Raw genomic sequence first — 19,594 nt, 5'->3', positions numbered from 1 at the left:
TGTTACTATATTATTTCTCTAATTATCTTTTCAAGGTGTAAGATTGGATAAATGTAGACAAGAATATAATGAGAACAATCCATAGTTCCCTCTTGGATTGGTGGGTAGACAGCCAACCAAATATTTATGCTATCCACTGACATCCTATCAGTAATCACATCATTCTCACCCAACTGATAAGACCATGGCTTTTCTGTAGGAACTGTTTTGAGTATTAAAGCAGTCAAAAAATATTCTGTGGGGCTAATTATTATTAGGTAACAAGAATTACAAATGTCAACTTGTTCATAGGTATAGGTTAGGTTACTTGACAGTGTATCTCACTCTTGTTTTTGTTGGCTTGAAGCACCTGTCAATTGGAGTTATCTAAAGAGACAATATGATGACCCTATCAAGTTCAAAGTAGCTGTTGGAAGTTGTTTAATGTTAAATCCAAGTCTCCACACTATAGAAATCCAATGGAAGCATAATTTGATTTGTGTTCTTCCACTGTTTTCAAATCATGTGCTAAACCAAAGACACAGGATGTGCTTTAGAAAAAGGAAATGAGATTAGGTGTATCATGTCTCTTAAAGGTTTAATTTAGCTCATGAAGAACACCACAATGCAGACTCAAATTGCTCCCTTTTTTTGGTCTGTACTGAGAATATGATGGGAATTGGATTTGATTCTCTGTTGAAAATATGATTACCGAGATTATAATTCAAATGAATAGCAAAACCCCCTAAATTGACTATTTCCATCTTGCTGTTCTTCTTGGTCTTCTTCTGTACATTAACACCACAAACAAAGAGTGCATCCATGGATGACAACTTAATATTAAAGATATAGAAATTGATTCACATGCTAAAATGACAAATTAATTGATATAATCTAACCTCTACAAGCTTTCCAACATATGCAATCTATGGATATTCTTAAATAAAATTCACTTGGTCACAAAGGAAACTTGTACTTGTCTTTTTTGCTCCTGGAAAGATTCATTTCCCTTAATCCACCTTTACAGAGATTTATGATTCAAACCACAAAAAGTCATGTGAGATGTGTCATCCAATAAATCCCAGTTTCTTGCAGAGAAAGGAAAAAAAGGTGGCTGCAATTTACTTGTAGTCTTTAGGAGGTTGATGATTGATTAGACAAATCAAAAGGTGTGGAATGGATATTGATTTGTTCAAACCAAAAGGCAAGCAGGTAGTGGTCATCCCTCCTTTGTTTGGGTGATGTCAGGGGCATTTGTCCCTTTGATAAGTCAATTCCCACTTGCACCAAAAGGAGCACCAAGCTATCACCTTTCCTTCATAAACAAACACCTTGGCCTATAATCTCTCCCTTTCATCACCCCCACAAGTAAAACCACTGCCTTTTTCAGCTTAATCCCTCTGTTTCCCTCACCTCAATTGGCCACCAAACCATCCACCTCCCTCCCTCTCTCTCTTTCTCTCTCTATCTCTCTCTCTATCTCTCTCCTACTTTGTGTTGAGGTTTGAGAAGCTCCCAGAGAAAAAAAAAAAAGAGAGACTTTTTTTTCTGTTTATTAATAGGACAAAAAAGTCTTGTGGCTGAAGAGGAGCAAGAACAGCAGAGCCCAAAGAAGTAGAGCTAACAGGGCTGTAATAATAATATTCTAATCTCCTCCTAATCCCTCAGTGTTTCCTTCTTCGATATATCCGCCCTTGGATTCTCAAGCTTACTCCCATTTGCCACCTTCTCGCATCTGCATAAAGAATTGAAGCCTAATCCCTTTTGTCTGCTACTGTGCATCTCTTCTGCAGCTTCGACTGCCGTGGGAAAAATAACCATGGGTGTGTGAGGTTGTGCTCGCTTGGCAATGGATCTCGAAAGGGGACAGCGTTCCCGAACTATCAAGGTGGGTTGGCGTTTGCTTCCGGATTAAAGTCTAGATTTTTAAGATTGTGATGTCGAAAGTTCTCATTTTTTTTCTTGTACCAAAGTTTGGACATAAGAGTTGGTTTCTAGGGATTGCGACTCGTAGGACGCGATAGAGCTTCTGTTATCTGTGGTAGTTTGCCTACTTCTTTTACGTTAAGCTCTGGATTTTGATGTTTGTAATGGATTCCTGCTTCCGAGTTGGGAGTTCTAATTGGTTTACAGACTTTTCTCTCCCATTGTTGAAGTTAAGATTTTTAAGTTTTTCGTTGGTTTTAAGCTAACATAAATGCTTTGGATTGTATAATTTGATTAGTTCATATTGAAAGTTCAGATTTTGAGGGGATTTTGTGTTCAAAGGAGGAAGATTTTGTTTCCCTTTTGGATTGCAGAAACAATCTTGGAGGTCAGTTCTGATGCTGGCCTACCAAAGCCTCGGAGTAGTCTATGGGGACCTCAGCACTTCGCCACTGTACGTCTACAAGAGCACCTTCGCCGATGATATCGAGCACACGGAGAGCAATGACGAGATCTACGGCGTGCTCTCCTTTGTTTTCTGGACCCTCACCCTCATCCCTCTCCTCAAGTATGTCTTCGTAGTGCTCCGAGCTGACGACAATGGTGAAGGTGGCACATTTGCTCTCTACTCGCTCCTGTGCCGCCACGGGAGCTTTGGTTTCTTGCCAAGTGGCCAGCTAGTTGATGTGGAGCTCTCAGCCTATAAGAAAAAAGATAGTACTGCCTCTGGTGGTGGTGCTGCTGCATCGATTGTGAAGAGACTACTGGAGAAGCATCATGCGCTGCAGCTTATGCTGCTGATTCTTGCATTGATTGGCACTTGCATGGTTATTGCTGATGGTATCCTCACTCCTGCAATCTCTGGTTGTACCTTGTTCCCTGTCTTCTTTTTTTTTTTATTCTTTTAGTGGTAAATTTGTTCGCTTCTTTGATCTGATATTGTCTTTGACATCGACAGTTTTCTCGGCAGTCTCAGGACTTGAGCTTGCTATGTCCAAGGAACATCACAAATGTAAGGAAATTATTCTGTAATACAGATATTTTTTACACAGATGCTATGTTTACAAGAACTAGATGTAGATGGACAGATGTAGCTGCCATTGGATAGTGCTCTTCTCTTCTCTGTGTAACTTCTTATTTATCATACTGTGTTTAGGCTGTGGATGAAATTGGCACACAAGTTCTTTGCCTTCTGACTAATCATCTATGGCTGCAAAATTCAACAGTATTTCTTGTCATATAATTTCTGTATCAATTAGAAAAGACTCGTTATGTTTTTTTTCCAATTTTTTTGTTTTTTATGGTTCACCTATTATGTTTTCGTTAGAATAATCTGATGCATATTGCTGTTTTATTATTAATCAACAATAAACTTCTTTTTTCACTGGAATTTTGTCTAATCACGTCCATTTGTTTGAGACCTTGAGCTTTTCCATAATGTTTGTTATTGACCTAGAGTATATTATTCTCATCGTGCTATCTAAAGTTAACGATGTTAAATATAACATAGCAGCTTATAGCCTTCTAAGATTATCATTAGACAAGCTTGTACCATCTCAGTTGCTACTCCATATATTTCTCCTTAACTTTTAAAGTTGAAATCTTTCATCCATTATGCTCATCCTTTCCCCATCTACTGTACGATAAAGCAGTCTATGGCTCGTTGAAATGTAGCAATACTTAAAACACTTGCATCTAGTAGCTATATGATATTTATGCTAGTGAAGTATTAAGTTCTAATGAGATTGGAAGTAACTATTACTGTGTATTCTAGTAGTAAATTAGTTAATTAGCTAATATATCATAATAGAGAAAAATGTTCTCGAATCTCTAATGCGACTGGAAAGTAGTTGCTATGTAATCTTCAGTGGTAAACTAATCGAGGTGGTTTTTATACACTGGCTATTTGGTCATTGTTTTCTTAGTTGTTGATGTTAAATACTTTTTCTGATATATCAGTTCTCAATTTCCAGATGTCGAGGTTCCTATCGCATGTCTCATATTGGTCTGCTTGTTTGCTTTGCAACATTATGGTACTCACCGACTAGGGTTCCTGTTTGCGCCAATTGTTATGCTCTGGCTATTATGCATTAGCGTCATTGGTGTGTACAATATATTCTATTGGAATCCACGTGTATATCGGGCCTTCTCCCCCTTTTATATGTACAACTTCTTGAAGAAGACCCAAAGAGGAGGCTGGATGTCACTGGGTGGAATTCTGCTATGCATAACAGGTTTGTCGAAGTTGCTCATTTGTGGAAATAAATCTTGTTATGCTTGAATCTACATTCTCTACTTTATTGTAGGTTCCGAAGCTATGTTTGCTGATCTGGGACATTTCTCACCGTTGTCAATAAAGGTACAGGAAAAAAGAGAGAATGGATCTGGATTATTGTTGGTGAACATGCATGTTTGTTAATTCTATAAGTTTGTTTCCTTCTCATAATGTTCTTGATTTTACTTGAGTGGTGAAACATTGCTTGCTTGATTTTGTAGACCATCAGACGTTTCTGGTTTATGGCGTATGGTGATTTTTTACTCATTATGATCTAGAATAATGGAAAAAAATTGGATTGAGAAAAGTATATAGTATTTAACTAAGAAGAGTTAAAAATTAAATGGGATTGAAGTGCACTGGCTTAAGGCTATATTGGGTAGAACCTTGTGCCCTATGCCAGCCAAAATGATCACAACCGAGTTGATCATAAGATTCTGCTGTTAACTAATTTATTTTTTGTTGAAATATGTTAAAATGATGCAATCTTGATATGTGGTGGTTGTAACACCTTATTTTCCATCCTACATAATACTTTATCATTATATGGTATCAAGATAGAATGCTGCGTTTTAGATTATTCTAATAAAAATTGCTTTAATAATCTTGCTCAAAGTGATTTGTGGCCTGGGTCACCCACTCTAGCTCTCTAATGAAACGACACTTGTACAGATTGCCTTTACTTCTGTGGTATACCCATCCTTGCTCCTGGCTTATATGGGACAAGCTGCTTATCTCTCTCAGCATCACATCATCCAAACTGATTACCGAATTGGATTTTATGTATCTGTACCAGGTAGTTACCTTCTATGTTAGGTTGAAATTGCTCTCGGGATCAGTAATCATCGTAATGCTTGATTTTGCATGATTCACTTGTAATTTTCTTTGATAGAGAGGATAAGATGGCCAGTCCTGGCAATTGCTATTCTTGCTGCTGTGGTGGGAAGCCAAGCAGTTATTACGGGTACTTTCTCAATCATTAAACAGTGCTCTGCCTTGGGATGCTTTCCTAGGGTGAAGATAGTGCATACATCATCCAAAATACATGGTCAGATATACATCCCAGAGATCAACTGGATTTTGATGGCACTTTGCTTAGCTGTCACTGTTGGATTTAGAGACACAAAGCTCCTGGGCAACGCATCAGGTATTACATTCATATAAAGTATCAAACAACTATTACTTGCCATTCTCATGTTAGGTGTTCCAACCCTTTTGGTTTTATCTCTCTGAAATTTTTTTCTGTTCCCACACTGGTATATTCTTTATGTTTTCCTACTTATGCCTTTTGGAGTTGTTCATATTCCACCCATCTTTTGATATAGATTTTGTACTTTCATCATGGGCAAGTGGTCTTATAATATTAAAATTAATGTGCCTGTTCATCTAGATCATGTAATTTTTGTATCCAAAATCTTCCACAACAAAATTTGGAAATCTATATATCGTCTTTTGGTAATGATTATTGCAAATTCTTAAATTAAAATGAAGTTTGAAGATGTCTGTAGGGATCAACATATGTTTGACCATTTGTTAGAAGCGACGGCTGGTCTCTTGTTTAATGAGTATTTTCTTTGTTGGAAAGTGTTTATCTTTATATTAAGTGTTTTTTTGACCACAGAAAAGCATACTTGGTGGCGTGTCTTCAGGTTTCGATAAGAATGATTAAAGTAAAATAATTTGATTTCAGGTTGGCCGGGATTAACAATCCTGGTTAATTGGTTATAATTGGTTGGACTCCAGAGATCCCTTGAGATCAACTCATGGTATTAGCCAAGATTAGTCTGGTATTATTCAGCATTGGCAGGGACCAATTAGGATAAAAAAGATCATATGAGCTTGAGAAATCGGGGTGTCTAGGATCAGCAAAGGTTGATTGGTGGCTCGGCTGATTTACTAGGCCATTTTAAGTTGAGCATCATGCTGCTGTTCTTGTTGTTTTTGTTTTTTGTTTGTTTTCTTATTGCATTTTAATCCATTTTATTGCATTTTAATCCTATATGGTGCTATAGAATCCATTTTATTGTGTGTCATTCTCTATCATTCCAATTTCCATGTTGTATAAATAATCGAATGTGGTTATCATGCTATTATATTCATAATTTCTAGATCCATTGTGTCATTGCCACCTCTGGTCTTGTAGTGCTTGTTCGCTTCCGTTGTACTTTCCAAGAGTGCAGTATCTTGGTTTACAGCTTTTGCTGCCTTTCTGTCACTTCTGCTTGCTTTCAGCATGCAAAATAGGAATAGAAAGAAAAAGGATGAGTCATCAACTAACAGTGGTACCTAAATTACCTGACAATAGTGTAATGTAGCTGGATATTGATGTGGTAATGATAGTAGCCATCAGAAGCTTGTAGCATATGATTAATACTTTATTTTACTTTATGTGCATGATGTCTATCGAGATGATTCATATGCAAAGCAACCTTTTCAATTTGCTAATTTTTTGATTTATCATCTTTTGCAACAGGGTTAGCAGTCATGTCTGTCATGCTGGTCACCACCTGCTTGATGTTCCTCGTAATTGTCCTCTGTTGGCATCAAAGCATCTTTCTGGCTGCATGCTTCATTCTTTTCTTTGGTTCAATTGAGGCGCTCTACTTCTCGGCATCTTTAATCAAGTTCCTTGAAGGAGCTTGGTTTCCTCTCGCACTGTGCATCGTTTTTATGATCATCATGTACATCTGGCATTATGGGACCATAAAGAAGTACGAGTTTGATGTTGAGAACAAGGTTTCCATCAATTGGCTTCTAAGCCTCGGCCCTACCCTAGGCTTTGTACGTGTGCGAGGCATTGGCCTCATACACACTGAGCTCGTATCAGGAATCCCAGCCATCTTCTCCCACTTCGTCACCAACTTGCCTGCATTTCACCAGGTATTACCGAGTAATCTTTTTTACATTTTACATATCAATTTTAGGTGGTCTAAATACTTGTGACTATGGTGGTAGTAGATCAAATATATGTCTGCATTTTCACTTTATCAATACATTTTGATATTACGTAATATATCAAGCCATTCTTAAATTTCTTCTGGCTCAGGTCGTTGTCTTCCTTTGCATTAAATCAGTGCCAATGCCGTACGTCGACCCCCAAGAACGATTCCTAGTCGGTCGGGTTGGCCCAAAGGAATACAGGCTTTACAGGGTCATCGTCCGATACGGGTACCAAGACATACAAAAAGATGACTTGGAGTTCGAGAGGGATCTTGTTTGCAGCATTGCTGAGTTCATCCGGTCCGAAGGATCAAAGCCCAGCGGTCTGGCTGAAGAAACCGATAAGGATGATGGCCAAATGACAGTCGTCGGGACAGGTTTGAGGATCCGCGAGGAGAAAGTTGAAGCTGAAGATGCGCCAGGCCCATCAGCCTCGAGGGAGATACTCTCGCCTGTGATAGTACCAAAGAAACAAGTGAGGTTTCTCTTGCCCAGGAGCCCGAAAATAAAGGAAGAGGCGAAGGAAGAGTTGCAAGAGCTGCTGGAAGCAAGGGAGGCAGGAATGGCCTTCATACTCGGGCACGAGTACATGAGAGCAAAGAGCGGGTCGAGCCTCATCAAGCGGCTGGCGATCGATCTTGGGTATGAGTTCTTGCGGAGAAACTGCAGGGGCCACATGTATGCTTTCAGCATCCCTCATGCTTCGACTTTGGAGGTCGCAATGGTCTACCATGTCTGAGCTTCCTCATGTGTTTCCAATTTTATTTTATTTTGTCATGTGAACTGTAGATGATCATGTTGCTTCTCATGGTATAGTGATGATAAATCAAGAAAGAGTAGTAGTTTTAGCAGGATGGTAGATTTTACAGATGAAGTTGTAGTTCCCCTGAAGTACCATTGTACAAATGAGGAGATATGTTTTGTTATGTACATATATGTATATATATATACTCATCACAGCTCAAATGAGAAATCTTCTCTCTTGTTCAAGTCACTGTATGATATGATGCATGTTGTGATCATAATTCGAATGATCTTGAAAGAGTTCATTAGCTCAGTGATAATTTCAGATTTAGGAGTTAACAGGGGTTTAATAGAACAGTAAGAACAGTATTCTTTTGCTTGGATTCCACAGGTCGTGTTTTCCGTCGCGTGGTTTGCATGAAGGAAGCAGACTGGGAAAAGGATTCGTTCTCTTTAATGCGTCCAGAGACTTGGAGAAACGACGACCAATATGAGTGAAGCCCGCCGCTTCGGGTCACTGCTCGAGTTACGATAGGGGGATGATGTGGCGCACGCACCACGTCCTTGAGTCGTGAGTGAAGCGGCGGCGTTAGGCGCGACATCGAACATGATCGTGCCCCGTAGGCCCGGTAGGTGTGGCGTCCAACAACACGCCTCGTGACAGCCGCGACATGTCTTACACCCGTGACAAGATCTTTTAGTTGTAACGTTACATTGCCTCCGAAACCGTTATAATAGACGATATTTATTGCCGTCGTCCTCTCTGTCCTCTTTGACAGGGGAGGCGAATTCATTCAGTCTCAATTTTCTGTATCTCAATCAGCCAATCCATTCGATTCGCCACATGGAGGTGGACGCCAACATCGACCCGTTCGATGATCCGTCGGCCGGGTCCGATCGCCGGCAGTACTGCTGCTGCTTCCCCTTCTCGAGCCCCTGGGAGCGGATCCAGGCGCCGGCGCCCGCCGAGGGAGGGGACGAGCGTCGCCGGTGGTGGAGCGGCGCGGGGTTGAGGGCGCTGATGATGAAGGGGAGGGAGTGGTCGGAGCTGGTGGCCGGGCCGAGGTGGAAGACCTTCCTCCGGCGGTTCGGGCGGAACCCTAACAGGGGGAGGGCGGCGGGGGGGCTGGCGAGGTTCCAGTACGACCCGTTGAGCTACGCCCTCAACTTCGACGAGGGCCAGGGCGGCGACAGCCCCGAGGGGGGATACGACGACCACCGCGACTTCTCTGCCCGCTTCGCTGCCCCGGCCCCGCCGCCGCCAGCCGCCAGCGGGCGCTGAGGTGTTCTTTGACCTGGAAAGGGTGGTCAACGCACGTTAGCGTAATCGGATTGGGCTTCCTTTTTGTTACCTGTTGGTCGATCGGCTTGGTGGTGTCGTCCAGTCTTTATGTTCCTATTCCTTTTGGCTGGCCTTGGCTGGTCCTGTTATTGTTGGTGTGGTAGAAACCGTACGATACAGCGTCGACTTGTTGCTTTTTGTTCTGATATAATATTTATGAAACTAGGAAGGTTATGGCTTTGTGGCATGTATTGGTTGCTTAAAATTCTTTAATACAATGTGTATAACTACTTCGTTACTTCTGGTCAACCTCATGTATACCGAATGGGTTGCCGTGGATGCCAACTCGGTGCCGCCCGCTTCTAACCCCAATGCCAAACCAGAAATATATCCAAGCTTTACTGTTCCCTAAAAAGGGCATTAAAACTCATGCAGATTTGCCGTAGGTTACAGCAAATCAAAGTCAACCTTCCTGGATTGGAACATCAACAAACGACGACAGTTAAAACCAGAAACCAATATTCTTATACTCTATTTAGCATCATCACAACAAAAACAATATTAATGTCAAGAACATCCTGATCTTGTGGGAAAGTGATTACATTACCATTTGTTTACCGAGACAACATCTATCCATGATGGCTCAAAGGCCTTGGCCTTCCGTGTATGGAAACCAAGTAGTTTGTGGTTACCACACACAGATTTGGTTTGAGCAAAGAATCATTACTCCTGAAGAAATCAGTGAAAATTCTGGATCAACCATACTGTCTCGCACAGCGCAAGGTCAAGAAAACCAGTAAATTCTTCTGTTGCTCAGCTGAGCCTTATCTGCCTGCTTATTTCCTCCTGGTCTGCTTTATTTTTCCCTTCCACAAGGTAATAGATAACTGCTACCGGCGTAGGTTCCCCTCAAGCCTCTCTATGGCAGCACCAACACGGCTTCTATTGGTCTCTTCCTCCTCATCCAGATCAGAAGGTTTAGAATTTAATCTCTCTTCATTTGCCTTCTCCATCAGCTTCAGATGTACCCAACCTTGCAAAGTAAAACAATGAATCAACATTGTGTCTCACGTTAAACATCATAAAGTATTAAGTCTACAAAAGCGCAGAGACGTGATAAGGTGGTAAATATCTTTCATTGTTATCGATAGAAGTAACAGAATGCAAGCTAGGTTATAATCATAAGCCATATCACAATCTAAAACGAGTCAACAGATTTATATTACCTAAAGGGAAACAAATTCCAGCTCCCAGGACTGAACCAAGCAACACATTCCTAGCACGCCACGTCAAGGAACCTGGCACTGATATTACAGAACAATATGAGTTAAAAATTTGATTGCTAGCTGATAACACACCCACTAACCATTCCTAATCTTCTCTACAATTCATATACAGAATAATTAAGATACTTAATTGATAAGACTAATTGGTATAACGTTTTGTGTGTTAAAAGGATGACAAGCATAAGAGTTACATATCAAAACATGAATCAATCTACTAATATAGTTGGTGACTACAGATGCTGAAGTCATCAATAATTTGGTGTCTGAGAAAAATCTGAAACAGTTGGTTGATAAATTAGTCAGTCATCCAGAAATCCAGAATACTATATGCATATCATCATTGGATGCCGTAGTCTGTGTTATCGAGCAATTAATAGTTTAAAACATTAGCAATAAATAAATAATGCATATATTGCTTGCACATGTGCAATATCATGATACCACAGCCTTAAGAAGTATAGATTTAAAGTCAGGCAACATTCAAAGTAAATAAAGATACACTTGTCAAATAAGGTAATGGAAACAAAGAGAATATTAATTGATTAAATATAGAGGCAAAATCAATTCTTCTTGTTTACATGATCAAATTTTTTTAGTATTACTAGTGGGCAGAAAATAATTCAGAGCATCCTATGTAAAATAATCTCTTGTAGGAAAAATAAGCTACTTCATTGTCAAGGAAAACCATTCTTTGATCAGACAGATGTAGGTAAAACACAGAAGAAAATAGTCAAATTGTCTCACTTATAAGACCAAACATTGCAGCAGTTGCAGAACCAGCACCAGCCACATTATACACATCATGCACACCACGCTTTTCAGCCAGGAGATTTTGCAAGCCATAAAATGCTGCAGTGAACATGCCAAGGCGAACACCACCAACAATTGAACCACGAGCTACGCGGATGAATCTTTTCTCCATTGCATCTCTCATTATTCTGTACTGTTCACGCTTGTCTGGAGTACTCCCAAGCTTCAACATAACTTCTGCATCCTTGCTCTGACAAGATAGAATATGCTTACCAATCAATAGAAAAGGGGCAGTTAAGTTATAAAAAACCAGCTTCTTACATCAACACACCTATACTGCTATACCCCTGACTTCCAAAGCAATTTCACAATGCCGTTGCTTTGCTTGCTTTTGGTTGATCTTGTTTGGCAAAATGTAATAGGCCAGACCCCAGCATTTAAATAATTGCAAAAATAGACGTGCATGAAACTTGCTACAATGATAAAGGCAAAGATTCCCATAAATGTGATAATGCATGACAAAAAGAAGAGAAACAAAATGAATGAGCTCGTTTTTCAATGAAATTAGTAATATAACGAAGCGTGCCGTATATTCATTCCATATGATAGATAATCCTAGTCAAGAATAAGATACAAGGCAATAGAAATCCTAAGTTCTGATCAAGTTGGGACCACAGCCCTCCTCAGTCTCGAGTTCACAATGCTACCATGCAGACGAAACCATCAACCTATCTGAGTTCATAAAGGACTTGTAGAGCAAAATCTAAGATATTAGCCCCTAACAGATACAAATTTCTTATCAAGATATATTTTTAACAATTAATGAGTTTTCCAACTAAGTCCCAGAAATCAGTAGTCAAAACGAGTTGTCAGCTTGACCGATAAAGCATATATGCTGTTTAAAAAAGGGGTCCCCAGTGAAGCATACAATACAGTGAAGGTATAGTAAGTGGTTCTCTAATGAGAAATAAGACAAACAATATAAACCAAACTTTTTCCCCAAAAAAAACGCTTACCACAGATGCAGAAGCCTCTTTGCTTCCACCATATAGCAGTCCTGCAAATACTCCAACAATAGTTGCTGTACCCCAATTAACTGTTCCAGGCAGTTTTCGACTTTCCTGAATATGAAACAATGTATTAAACCATTGGAAAATATGCATCTCAAAAGAATTCTTTCAAATATCAATTCCACAGTTATGACCACTCTATTGCAAAACTCTTCCCCGTATTCAGCAGTGTAGTACATCTAAAAATATTTTGCTAATCTGGAAACTCTTCCACGTATTCAGCAGTAATAATATAATAAACAGAAGATGGTGCATGGGAGAAACAAAAGCAGCCTGGATTTTCTACCTACAAGTTTGACATCTCAATTCACTTTCCCTTAGAAGCCTCACATATCTGATATCCATATAGGCAGAGAACACAAAAGGGCAAGTTTGAGACTGTGGATGCCCTCTTCAAACTCAAATCCCCTTTTTCTTCTTGTTTATTTTTGTACTCTATCTGATATAATCCATATTGCTGGCTGTTCCACCTTTTATGATGGAGTTCGCTAATAATGGCTTGAATCAAAAATCTCATTTTTGACATTTATTTTCTAATGTTGCAGCTACTGATCATTGCTTATCTAGCATCCCCTATGGGTGTTGTAGCTGCAATGAGTATTAATAGCAGTGTTGGATGTGCATGAGCTCCAAAGGAAGTTGAAACTGATGTAACAAGTTATGGGTTAAGCTTTTAGCCATCTAAGACTGCTCTATTGTCAAGGTATCCACAACAAGATCCTTAAAATAAATTCTTCTTTTTGCTGACATTTTTTAAGTGACAAATAAATAAAGTTTGACCATTAAACCTGCTTTCCTGACTATCTTAATATGCAGGCATGCAGCAGCTATATAGTTGTTTCATGCAGCCATATCCATTACACAATAGCACACAATCAACTCAGAAAAGCAAAATAATGCCTTTGTCACAACCCATGGAATATGAAAGCTTCTTCATTCAGATCTCCCAAAAATCAGATGTCAATAAGAAGCACCTTATCAAGCACAAATATGGAAGAGTGGATTTGCTCAACATTCTTCACAATTGCAATTCAATTTAACCACATCATATTTTCTAGACCTAGGCTCAATTGAAATAAAATTTTAGTTGAAGTGGGTCCTTGTGTTCTAATCAAACAATGACTTCAGTATATAACTTACCTAATTCAGTGTCATTGTTAATTTATTTTGATAGGTTGAATCAGCTAAGATTTGAATTTGTTTCACCTTTTGACTAAAGGTTAGAAATAGCTGCAGCTATGATTGAGTATATTGTGCAGCACCTCTTAGCCTTTATCTAAAAGAGTCTTGCATAAAAACAAATTCCCAAAAAGACAAGCAGAGATTCAGACCTACTTTAAGGATAGCAAGGTTGCTAAAAAAGGATATTCGTAATCAAAATTTACATTCATCCTTCACACAGGCTGGAGGAGCCTAGAGCAATGGTCCACAGTTTATCTTCTCAGTACAGCAAAAGATCAGTATCCCGGCCAAACATAAACTCCTTTTTCTTTTTTTTCCTTTTATTTGGACAAATAGAACACTATCAAAAATCATTTCCCAATCTAAAAAGTAACTATTGTTACCATAAAAATCTCCACTTAACTACAAATCCGCATAAGTGTAAATCTACAAATATAGCATAGCTATCATGTATCCGGTCAGAATCACCAAGGAACAGGTAAGTTCCCCTTGTAAGCCATAGTAACTTGAACCAACCTGCCTAATAGAATGAAAAGCACTCTCTTTCGGTAACCAAAACGATCAAGAATTCAAGAAACAGAACAAATCAAATCCATAAGTGATTCGGAATCGAAGTCTTCTCTTAACTCCAGGGGCGGAAAATTCCTCACCACGATTTTGATGTCCATGAACATGGAAATGCATAAATAATGAGATAGGAGCAGATAGAAAGGACATACTTTGAGATCGGATGATGGCATCGCTGAGTCGACAGCGGCGCCATCGACACCAACACTGCTGGGCGGCGACTGGGGGCCCCCCTGCTGCTCCTCCCCCTCCTTCATGACTCCGCCTCCGCGCCAAGAACTCGCCGCTCGATCGCGATGAGAGATCAAGAACAGGGGCTCAGGATGACAGACAACGTCGAACCTAAAACCTAGAATGCCGCACCTCTTTGGCCGCGGAGGAAACTTAATGAACCGAACCGCTTCGGTCCGGAATATTTTGAATCGGGACGCCCTCAGACCTCCGAGGCAAGGCGATCAAGAAATAACAAGATGGAGAAGTGGATCCAGATCTCCAAAGGAACCGGCAAGAACAAACACGATCGAGCACAAGAACAATATTCAGCCAACAAGAAGAACAAACATGTGAAAAGAACGGAAGATGTACCCGGTACGGTTCGGTCCCGAATATTTCGAATTGGGATGCGGTCAGATCAAGGATTTCATCGACGACGACAATAACGGAACAAGAAAGGCCGATCAACCCAAAAACCCTGCTAATTCACAGATCCACTGAAGCAAGGCGATCAAGCAATAGCAAGATGGAGATCTGGATCCAGCGCTTCAAAGGAACCGGCAAGAACAAACACGATCGAGCACAAGAACAAGATCCAGCCTACAAGAAGTACAATCGAGTGAAGACAACGGAACATGTGCCCGGTCCGACTCCGCCCACGAATATTTTGATTTGGGACGCAGTCAGATCAAAGATTTCATCGAAGGCGACAATAACAGGACAAGAAACGGTGATCAACCGAGGAAAGGCGATCGAACAATAGCAAGATAGAAAACCAGATCCCGATCTTCAAAGGAACCGGCAAGAGAAAAACACGATCAAGAACAAGAACAATCAATCAACACGATCGAAAAAGGATGCGATCGATTCCAAAGAAGAAGAAAGGGCGCCGATCACCTGAGCAGAATCCCCACCCCGTCGCCCGCTTGACGAGAGCGGATCCGGAGCCGGCCAGGGATCGTTCCTCGATCCACTACCCGGCCCGTTGAGAATAGGGTTTTCCCGTTCGGCCCAGTTCTCATATGGGCCGCCCGAAGTAGAGTCCAAACCTCTAATAAAAGGAACGGATCAGAACGCGACAGCTATGGCTTTTAGATTCGCGCAGGGTGCAATGAACCGTAAGTGATCCTTTTTTTTTTTTTTTTTTGGTACATTGTTGTTGTTATTACCCTCTATTGTCACAATATATTGTTCACATAAATTTAAAAAATCTTTATAAACACTTAAAAATAAGTCAAGTTTTTTCGAACTTAATTGATTTTGTCTAAACAATTATTACCAAAAACATAAATTCCGAGAACATATAAATAAAATTAAATATCTAAAAAAAATCAAGATTTTACACAATAGATCAAAAAGATGAGCACTTAAAAGGAGACAACTTGTAATGTCCACATGAAAAAAAAATAAAAATAAAAAAGGTAAATAGACAGATTTTTTTTTTTTTTGAGTCAATAACAAAATCCTAAAGAATTTATAGCCAGTGGAAGGGAAAGGTGATGATGACACTGAATACATTAGATTCTTCCTTAACTGGAACCAAGTCTCACACAGTGGCCATAGGCAGCAGAGAGCCATGTTGGATGGTCCTCCTTTTGTTCTTGTCAGTTCTTTGGAGGTGAATGCAGACAACATCAGACGCACTGTCCTTTGATTGGCTTACATTGCTTGCTGGTGGTGCAGAGGCCTCAATTATAATCCTTTTTCTTGGCTTACAGTTTGCAGTGTCAGAATTCATAAGAGCTTGGACCTGGAAAACATAAAAAGCCTGATAAGAGTAGCATTTGTAGTTGTTGATTCACAGATTTTCCATACACATGCAAACAAGAGACAAAAAATGGCACTGCCAATCTGAAATCAACTTCAGGGGGTTGGAAAAACTCTTTCCATCATCTTACATTACTCCCAACACAGTTGTTATGACTCTTCAGTTGTTTTACTGCTGAGTTCAAAGTTGTAATCTGCACTCTGAAACTCACAGATGGATGTATACATTTTCTCACCCTCCTCTGTCTCATCCAATCACTCAGTAAAAGACTAGATTCCAACACAACCATATCAACCTCAGAACAAAACCAAATGGGCAGTCATTCATTGATTGTTTGCATGCATTAGCTTGAATATCCAATTAAATTGATTTTGTTTGTTTGTTGCTGCCCCATTAAATTCTTTGCTGAAACAGTCACAGTAAATAGATTGTCAGTTGTAAGATTCAAGAGTGACAAGATAAAAGGTGAAATATATGGGTTCAGAACAAAATACCCTTCAGAGATGTTGACATTCCAAATCTTTCAGCATGAGAATCCCTTCAACTGTACTCCATCTGACTTCTAAAAGATCATTACCACTACAAGAAGTCTTAAAAGTTACATCAAAGCACAAACACAAACTTATTCATATATAATGAGAGTGTATAATCGAGATGATGTTGAAGGCTTTGGTTAAATGCAAAGCAACATTTACTGTAGAAGAAACAGTCTGAAGCCCTGAAGACCTACTTGAAGTAATTCAGATTTGATCATGGCAGTATGTCCAAAATGGAGTATGAAACTTTATCTTTAAAAGCATAAACACATGTTATTCTTCAGATGTCAGGCACGATCAATAGCGAAATCTTATTTTTCGGTAGAAATAATAGCACGAAACATCGGTCTTCAAGCTTCCAGTTAGATTTTTTTTTTTGCTTTAGAACGATCAAAACATATATCTATATCTATATAAATAGTGTATTGACTCAATGATCATCCTATATACATCCCCAAAGATCATTGGAATGAGTTGTTGGATTTAGTGTCTTCGACAGACCCTCTGGGTTAATTGACAGGACAACTACTGAAGACAAAAATCCAAGAAACCTACAGCAATGGCAGAACTAACACAATCTCTTTAGATAAGGAACATCCATCAACTGAATCCATGGCCAAGTCCTTGGGATTCTCCATCATCCTATGGGAAAGGAGAGACAACAAAAACAGGAGCATAATTGCCCATCTACTAGAAGACATTGATTGCAGGAGATGCTACTTGACCAGAGAAGCATCCTAAACCGAGGTTTGTGACTATCTAACGTCTATGGAAGCTGAGCACAGTTCTGAAGCTACAGTAGCTTCAGATGTTCTCTGCAGGCTTGACAATTAGATGTGTTTCTTAAGCCTTCAAGAAATGGAACAGTAGAAGAATTTAAGCTTGAATAACACAAGATATCTGCATCACTACAACATAAGGTTAGCATCATATACCTCTTCACTGCATGTTAAAAGAATATAAAAGAGTTGAAGTAGATGAAATGGAAGAGAAGCAAAAGAAAGATGGAGTTCTGAGAAGCCATCATTAAAGGAGGACAGGATTTATCACAGGACAGCCATGGTTCATGCATCCTCCAAGCTTGGCCTGATCCATGGCAAGTGCCCATCCAAAGGAGCAGAATCTGAACACACTGGGAACTTCCCCTTCTTATCAGACCACTGCCAGATCTTGGACACAGAAAAGCTCTCATCTCTGCTCATAGCATTGACCCTTCTTCCCCTGCCATCGCCGTTCATGGTGGAACCTGTAAAAGCCACCTGGAGACTGGCATCAGACACCACATACTGATAAGAGCCCATGGAGAAGCACCTCCTGGCATCCAAGTTGCTACTGCTAGTCTCCCCTATCTCTCTGGTTACTTTACTCTCACCCATGCTGCTGCCATCGTCGACAGCACCGTCACTGGCTCCAGTGCTCAGCTTCTTGAACTTCCCAAGCTTGACAGAGAACATTCGCTCATCGGTTTCCGCTTCCTGGTCCCCGGAGAATTCCTCCTCATCCTCCTCCCTGTAATCGTCGAACCCATACATGGGATTCTCGATGGCCAGCCCCTGCACGAATATGGCTCCCCGGCAGAGCGGGCAGGTGGAGTTGGAGAGCAGCCATGTGTCGATGCAGCCGAGGTGAAAAGCATGGCCGCAGACGGGCAGCAGCCGGAGCTTGTCGTCGGGGGCGAATTCACATAGGCAGACGGCGCAGTCGAACGGCTCTTTGGAGCCAAGGATCTCCTTGTAGAGGAAGAGCGGCAGCGCGTCGATGAAGGCCTGGTCGAGGCCCGAGTCGTGGAGGTGGAACAGCTGCTGGAGCTGGCGCTGGAGCGTGCCGGGGCCCGGGAGGTCGGCGTTGCGGCGGCGGCGGGCGTGGGCGTTGGAGTGGGGGGAGGAGGAGATGGAGGAGGACGGCGGCCGCTTCCTGAGGAGAAACCTGACCAAGAGGTGGAGGAGGCCAGAGATGAAGAAGAGGGCCGCAAGGATGACAATGGTGAAGAGGACTGCGGGGCTTATCCTGCTGGTTGGGGAGGATGCTGCTGCTGCTGCAGCTGTTGCTGTTGGAGATGGCTGGAACGGGATGGAGTCCCGGCTCAAGGCACCAAGACGAGGGGAATGGTGAGATGAGGAAGCTCCACCCCTGTTCTTGACCTGGGTAAGAAGCCAGTGAGGCCCGGAGGACTGGTAAGGTGTGGCAACCATCTCCTTCCTCATGGACTCGGAGCAGACCCGCGAGTCATCTGACGGAGCGGCGAGCAAACTTGGAGCTTCACAGCAAATCTGGGACTCTAGGTCACGAAAAGGAGGTAGCTTGGCCAAAAGAAGGAAGCTTTCCTGGTTCCAAACCAAGTCCAGATCACATGCACCCAGAGAAGGATAAGAAGGAGGAGGAGGAAGAAGCAGCAGGAAGGGAAACCATCAAGGCCGTCTTTTTCCCTTAAACCAGGAAATTACCAGACAAGAAGAGGGATCAAGAACAAGATCAAACAAGGAAGGAGGACACCACACAAAACTACAGATCCACCCAATCCCATCCCCATGTCTTCTTCAGCTGTACCAGTAGCAAAGAGAAGTAACAAATGTTACTCCCATTTGGCCCACTTGGACACCAAGAAAATACATGGGGAAGGGAAAGGAAAGAGAGCAGCTTGTTGTACTGGTGGCTTGCCTCCTGTGTGGGGTGTGTCCTCCACTTGCAAGTGTGGACATACTTTGATTTGGTGGGTTTGGTGTTTTGCTCTCTGGTTCCATTGTTAACTTCCCTGCACCCTTTTGTGCTATTACAAGTAATCTGCACTCCAAAGCCCAAGGTGGAATTTTGCTGAAACTTTCTCCAGTCTCCATAACCCAACTCTCTAGATCATTGCTGTAACTCCAATTGGAGATCAAATTCTGTCACATTCCATTTGTTTGCTTCAGCAGATGGGAGTTGGATTTGGGCTCATTATGGGCATCCAGTAAACTTCCTCTAGAAAACAGGATCTGTGGCTTAAAGTACAGAGGTTGCTTCTCCATTGGATTGCTTTGAGCTCTGTTTGCAGCTTCTGCACCCTACTGCAGCATTACTTGGAAGCAAGCTTTGAATC

At 41.1% G+C, this 19,594-nt stretch overlaps 4 protein-coding genes across 6 annotated transcripts; 2 read left to right on the top strand and 2 right to left on the bottom strand.

Moving 5' to 3' along the window:
• Positions 1–1,432: 1,432 nt before the first annotated feature.
• On the top strand, positions 1,433–9,393 carry LOC135617618 (potassium transporter 6-like). Of its 2 annotated transcripts, none has more exons than XM_065118027.1 (9): positions 1,433–1,867; positions 2,280–2,745; positions 2,864–2,917; positions 3,879–4,139; positions 4,212–4,264; positions 4,853–4,976; positions 5,073–5,327; positions 6,654–7,060; positions 7,227–9,393. In XM_065118027.1, exons 1-9 carry the CDS (start codon positions 1,829–1,831, stop codon positions 7,857–7,859), a joined length of 2,292 nt encoding a protein of 763 aa, XP_064974099.1. In that variant the 5' UTR covers positions 1,433–1,828; the 3' UTR covers positions 7,860–9,393. The 2 variants fall into 2 exon arrangements, with proteins under 2 accessions (XP_064974099.1, XP_064974098.1); XM_065118026.1 differs by having other exon boundaries at positions 1,439–1,867; positions 2,280–2,769.
• On the top strand, positions 8,709–9,146 carry LOC135616401 (uncharacterized). Its single transcript, XM_065115592.1, has one exon. The coding sequence runs from the start codon at positions 8,709–8,711 to the stop codon at positions 9,144–9,146; it is 438 nt and encodes a 145-aa protein (XP_064971664.1).
• A 63-nt stretch (positions 9,394–9,456) lies between the features above and the next one.
• LOC135617620 (uncharacterized) lies at positions 9,457–15,207 on the bottom strand. 2 transcript variants are annotated; one of them, XR_010488791.1, is made up of 6 exons: positions 14,154–15,207; positions 12,199–12,303; positions 11,177–11,432; positions 10,373–10,450; positions 9,754–10,179; positions 9,457–9,618 (listed from the first exon to the last, which is right to left on the bottom strand). XR_010488791.1 is itself a non-coding variant. In XM_065118030.1 (5 exons), exons 1-5 carry the CDS (start codon positions 14,256–14,258, stop codon positions 10,037–10,039), a joined length of 687 nt encoding a protein of 228 aa, XP_064974102.1. In that variant the 5' UTR covers positions 14,259–15,207; the 3' UTR covers positions 9,649–10,036. The 2 variants fall into 2 exon arrangements, 1 of the variants encoding a protein (XP_064974102.1); XM_065118030.1 differs by lacking the exon at positions 9,457–9,618 and having other exon boundaries at positions 9,649–10,179.
• Positions 15,208–17,385: 2,178 nt separating this feature from the next.
• On the bottom strand, positions 17,386–19,594 carry LOC135617619 (RING-H2 finger protein ATL47-like). Its single transcript, XM_065118028.1, has one exon. The coding sequence runs from the start codon at positions 18,720–18,722 to the stop codon at positions 17,583–17,585; it is 1,140 nt and encodes a 379-aa protein (XP_064974100.1). The 5' UTR covers positions 18,723–19,594; the 3' UTR covers positions 17,386–17,582.

This window comes from Musa acuminata, chromosome BXJ2-7, assembly GCF_036884655.1.
Source record: "Musa acuminata AAA Group cultivar baxijiao chromosome BXJ2-7, Cavendish_Baxijiao_AAA, whole genome shotgun sequence".
Taxonomy (NCBI): domain Eukaryota; kingdom Viridiplantae; phylum Streptophyta; class Magnoliopsida; order Zingiberales; family Musaceae; genus Musa; species Musa acuminata.
Note: the sequence above shows the minus strand (reverse complement) of the source record. Positions and strands in the feature narration are given on the sequence as shown.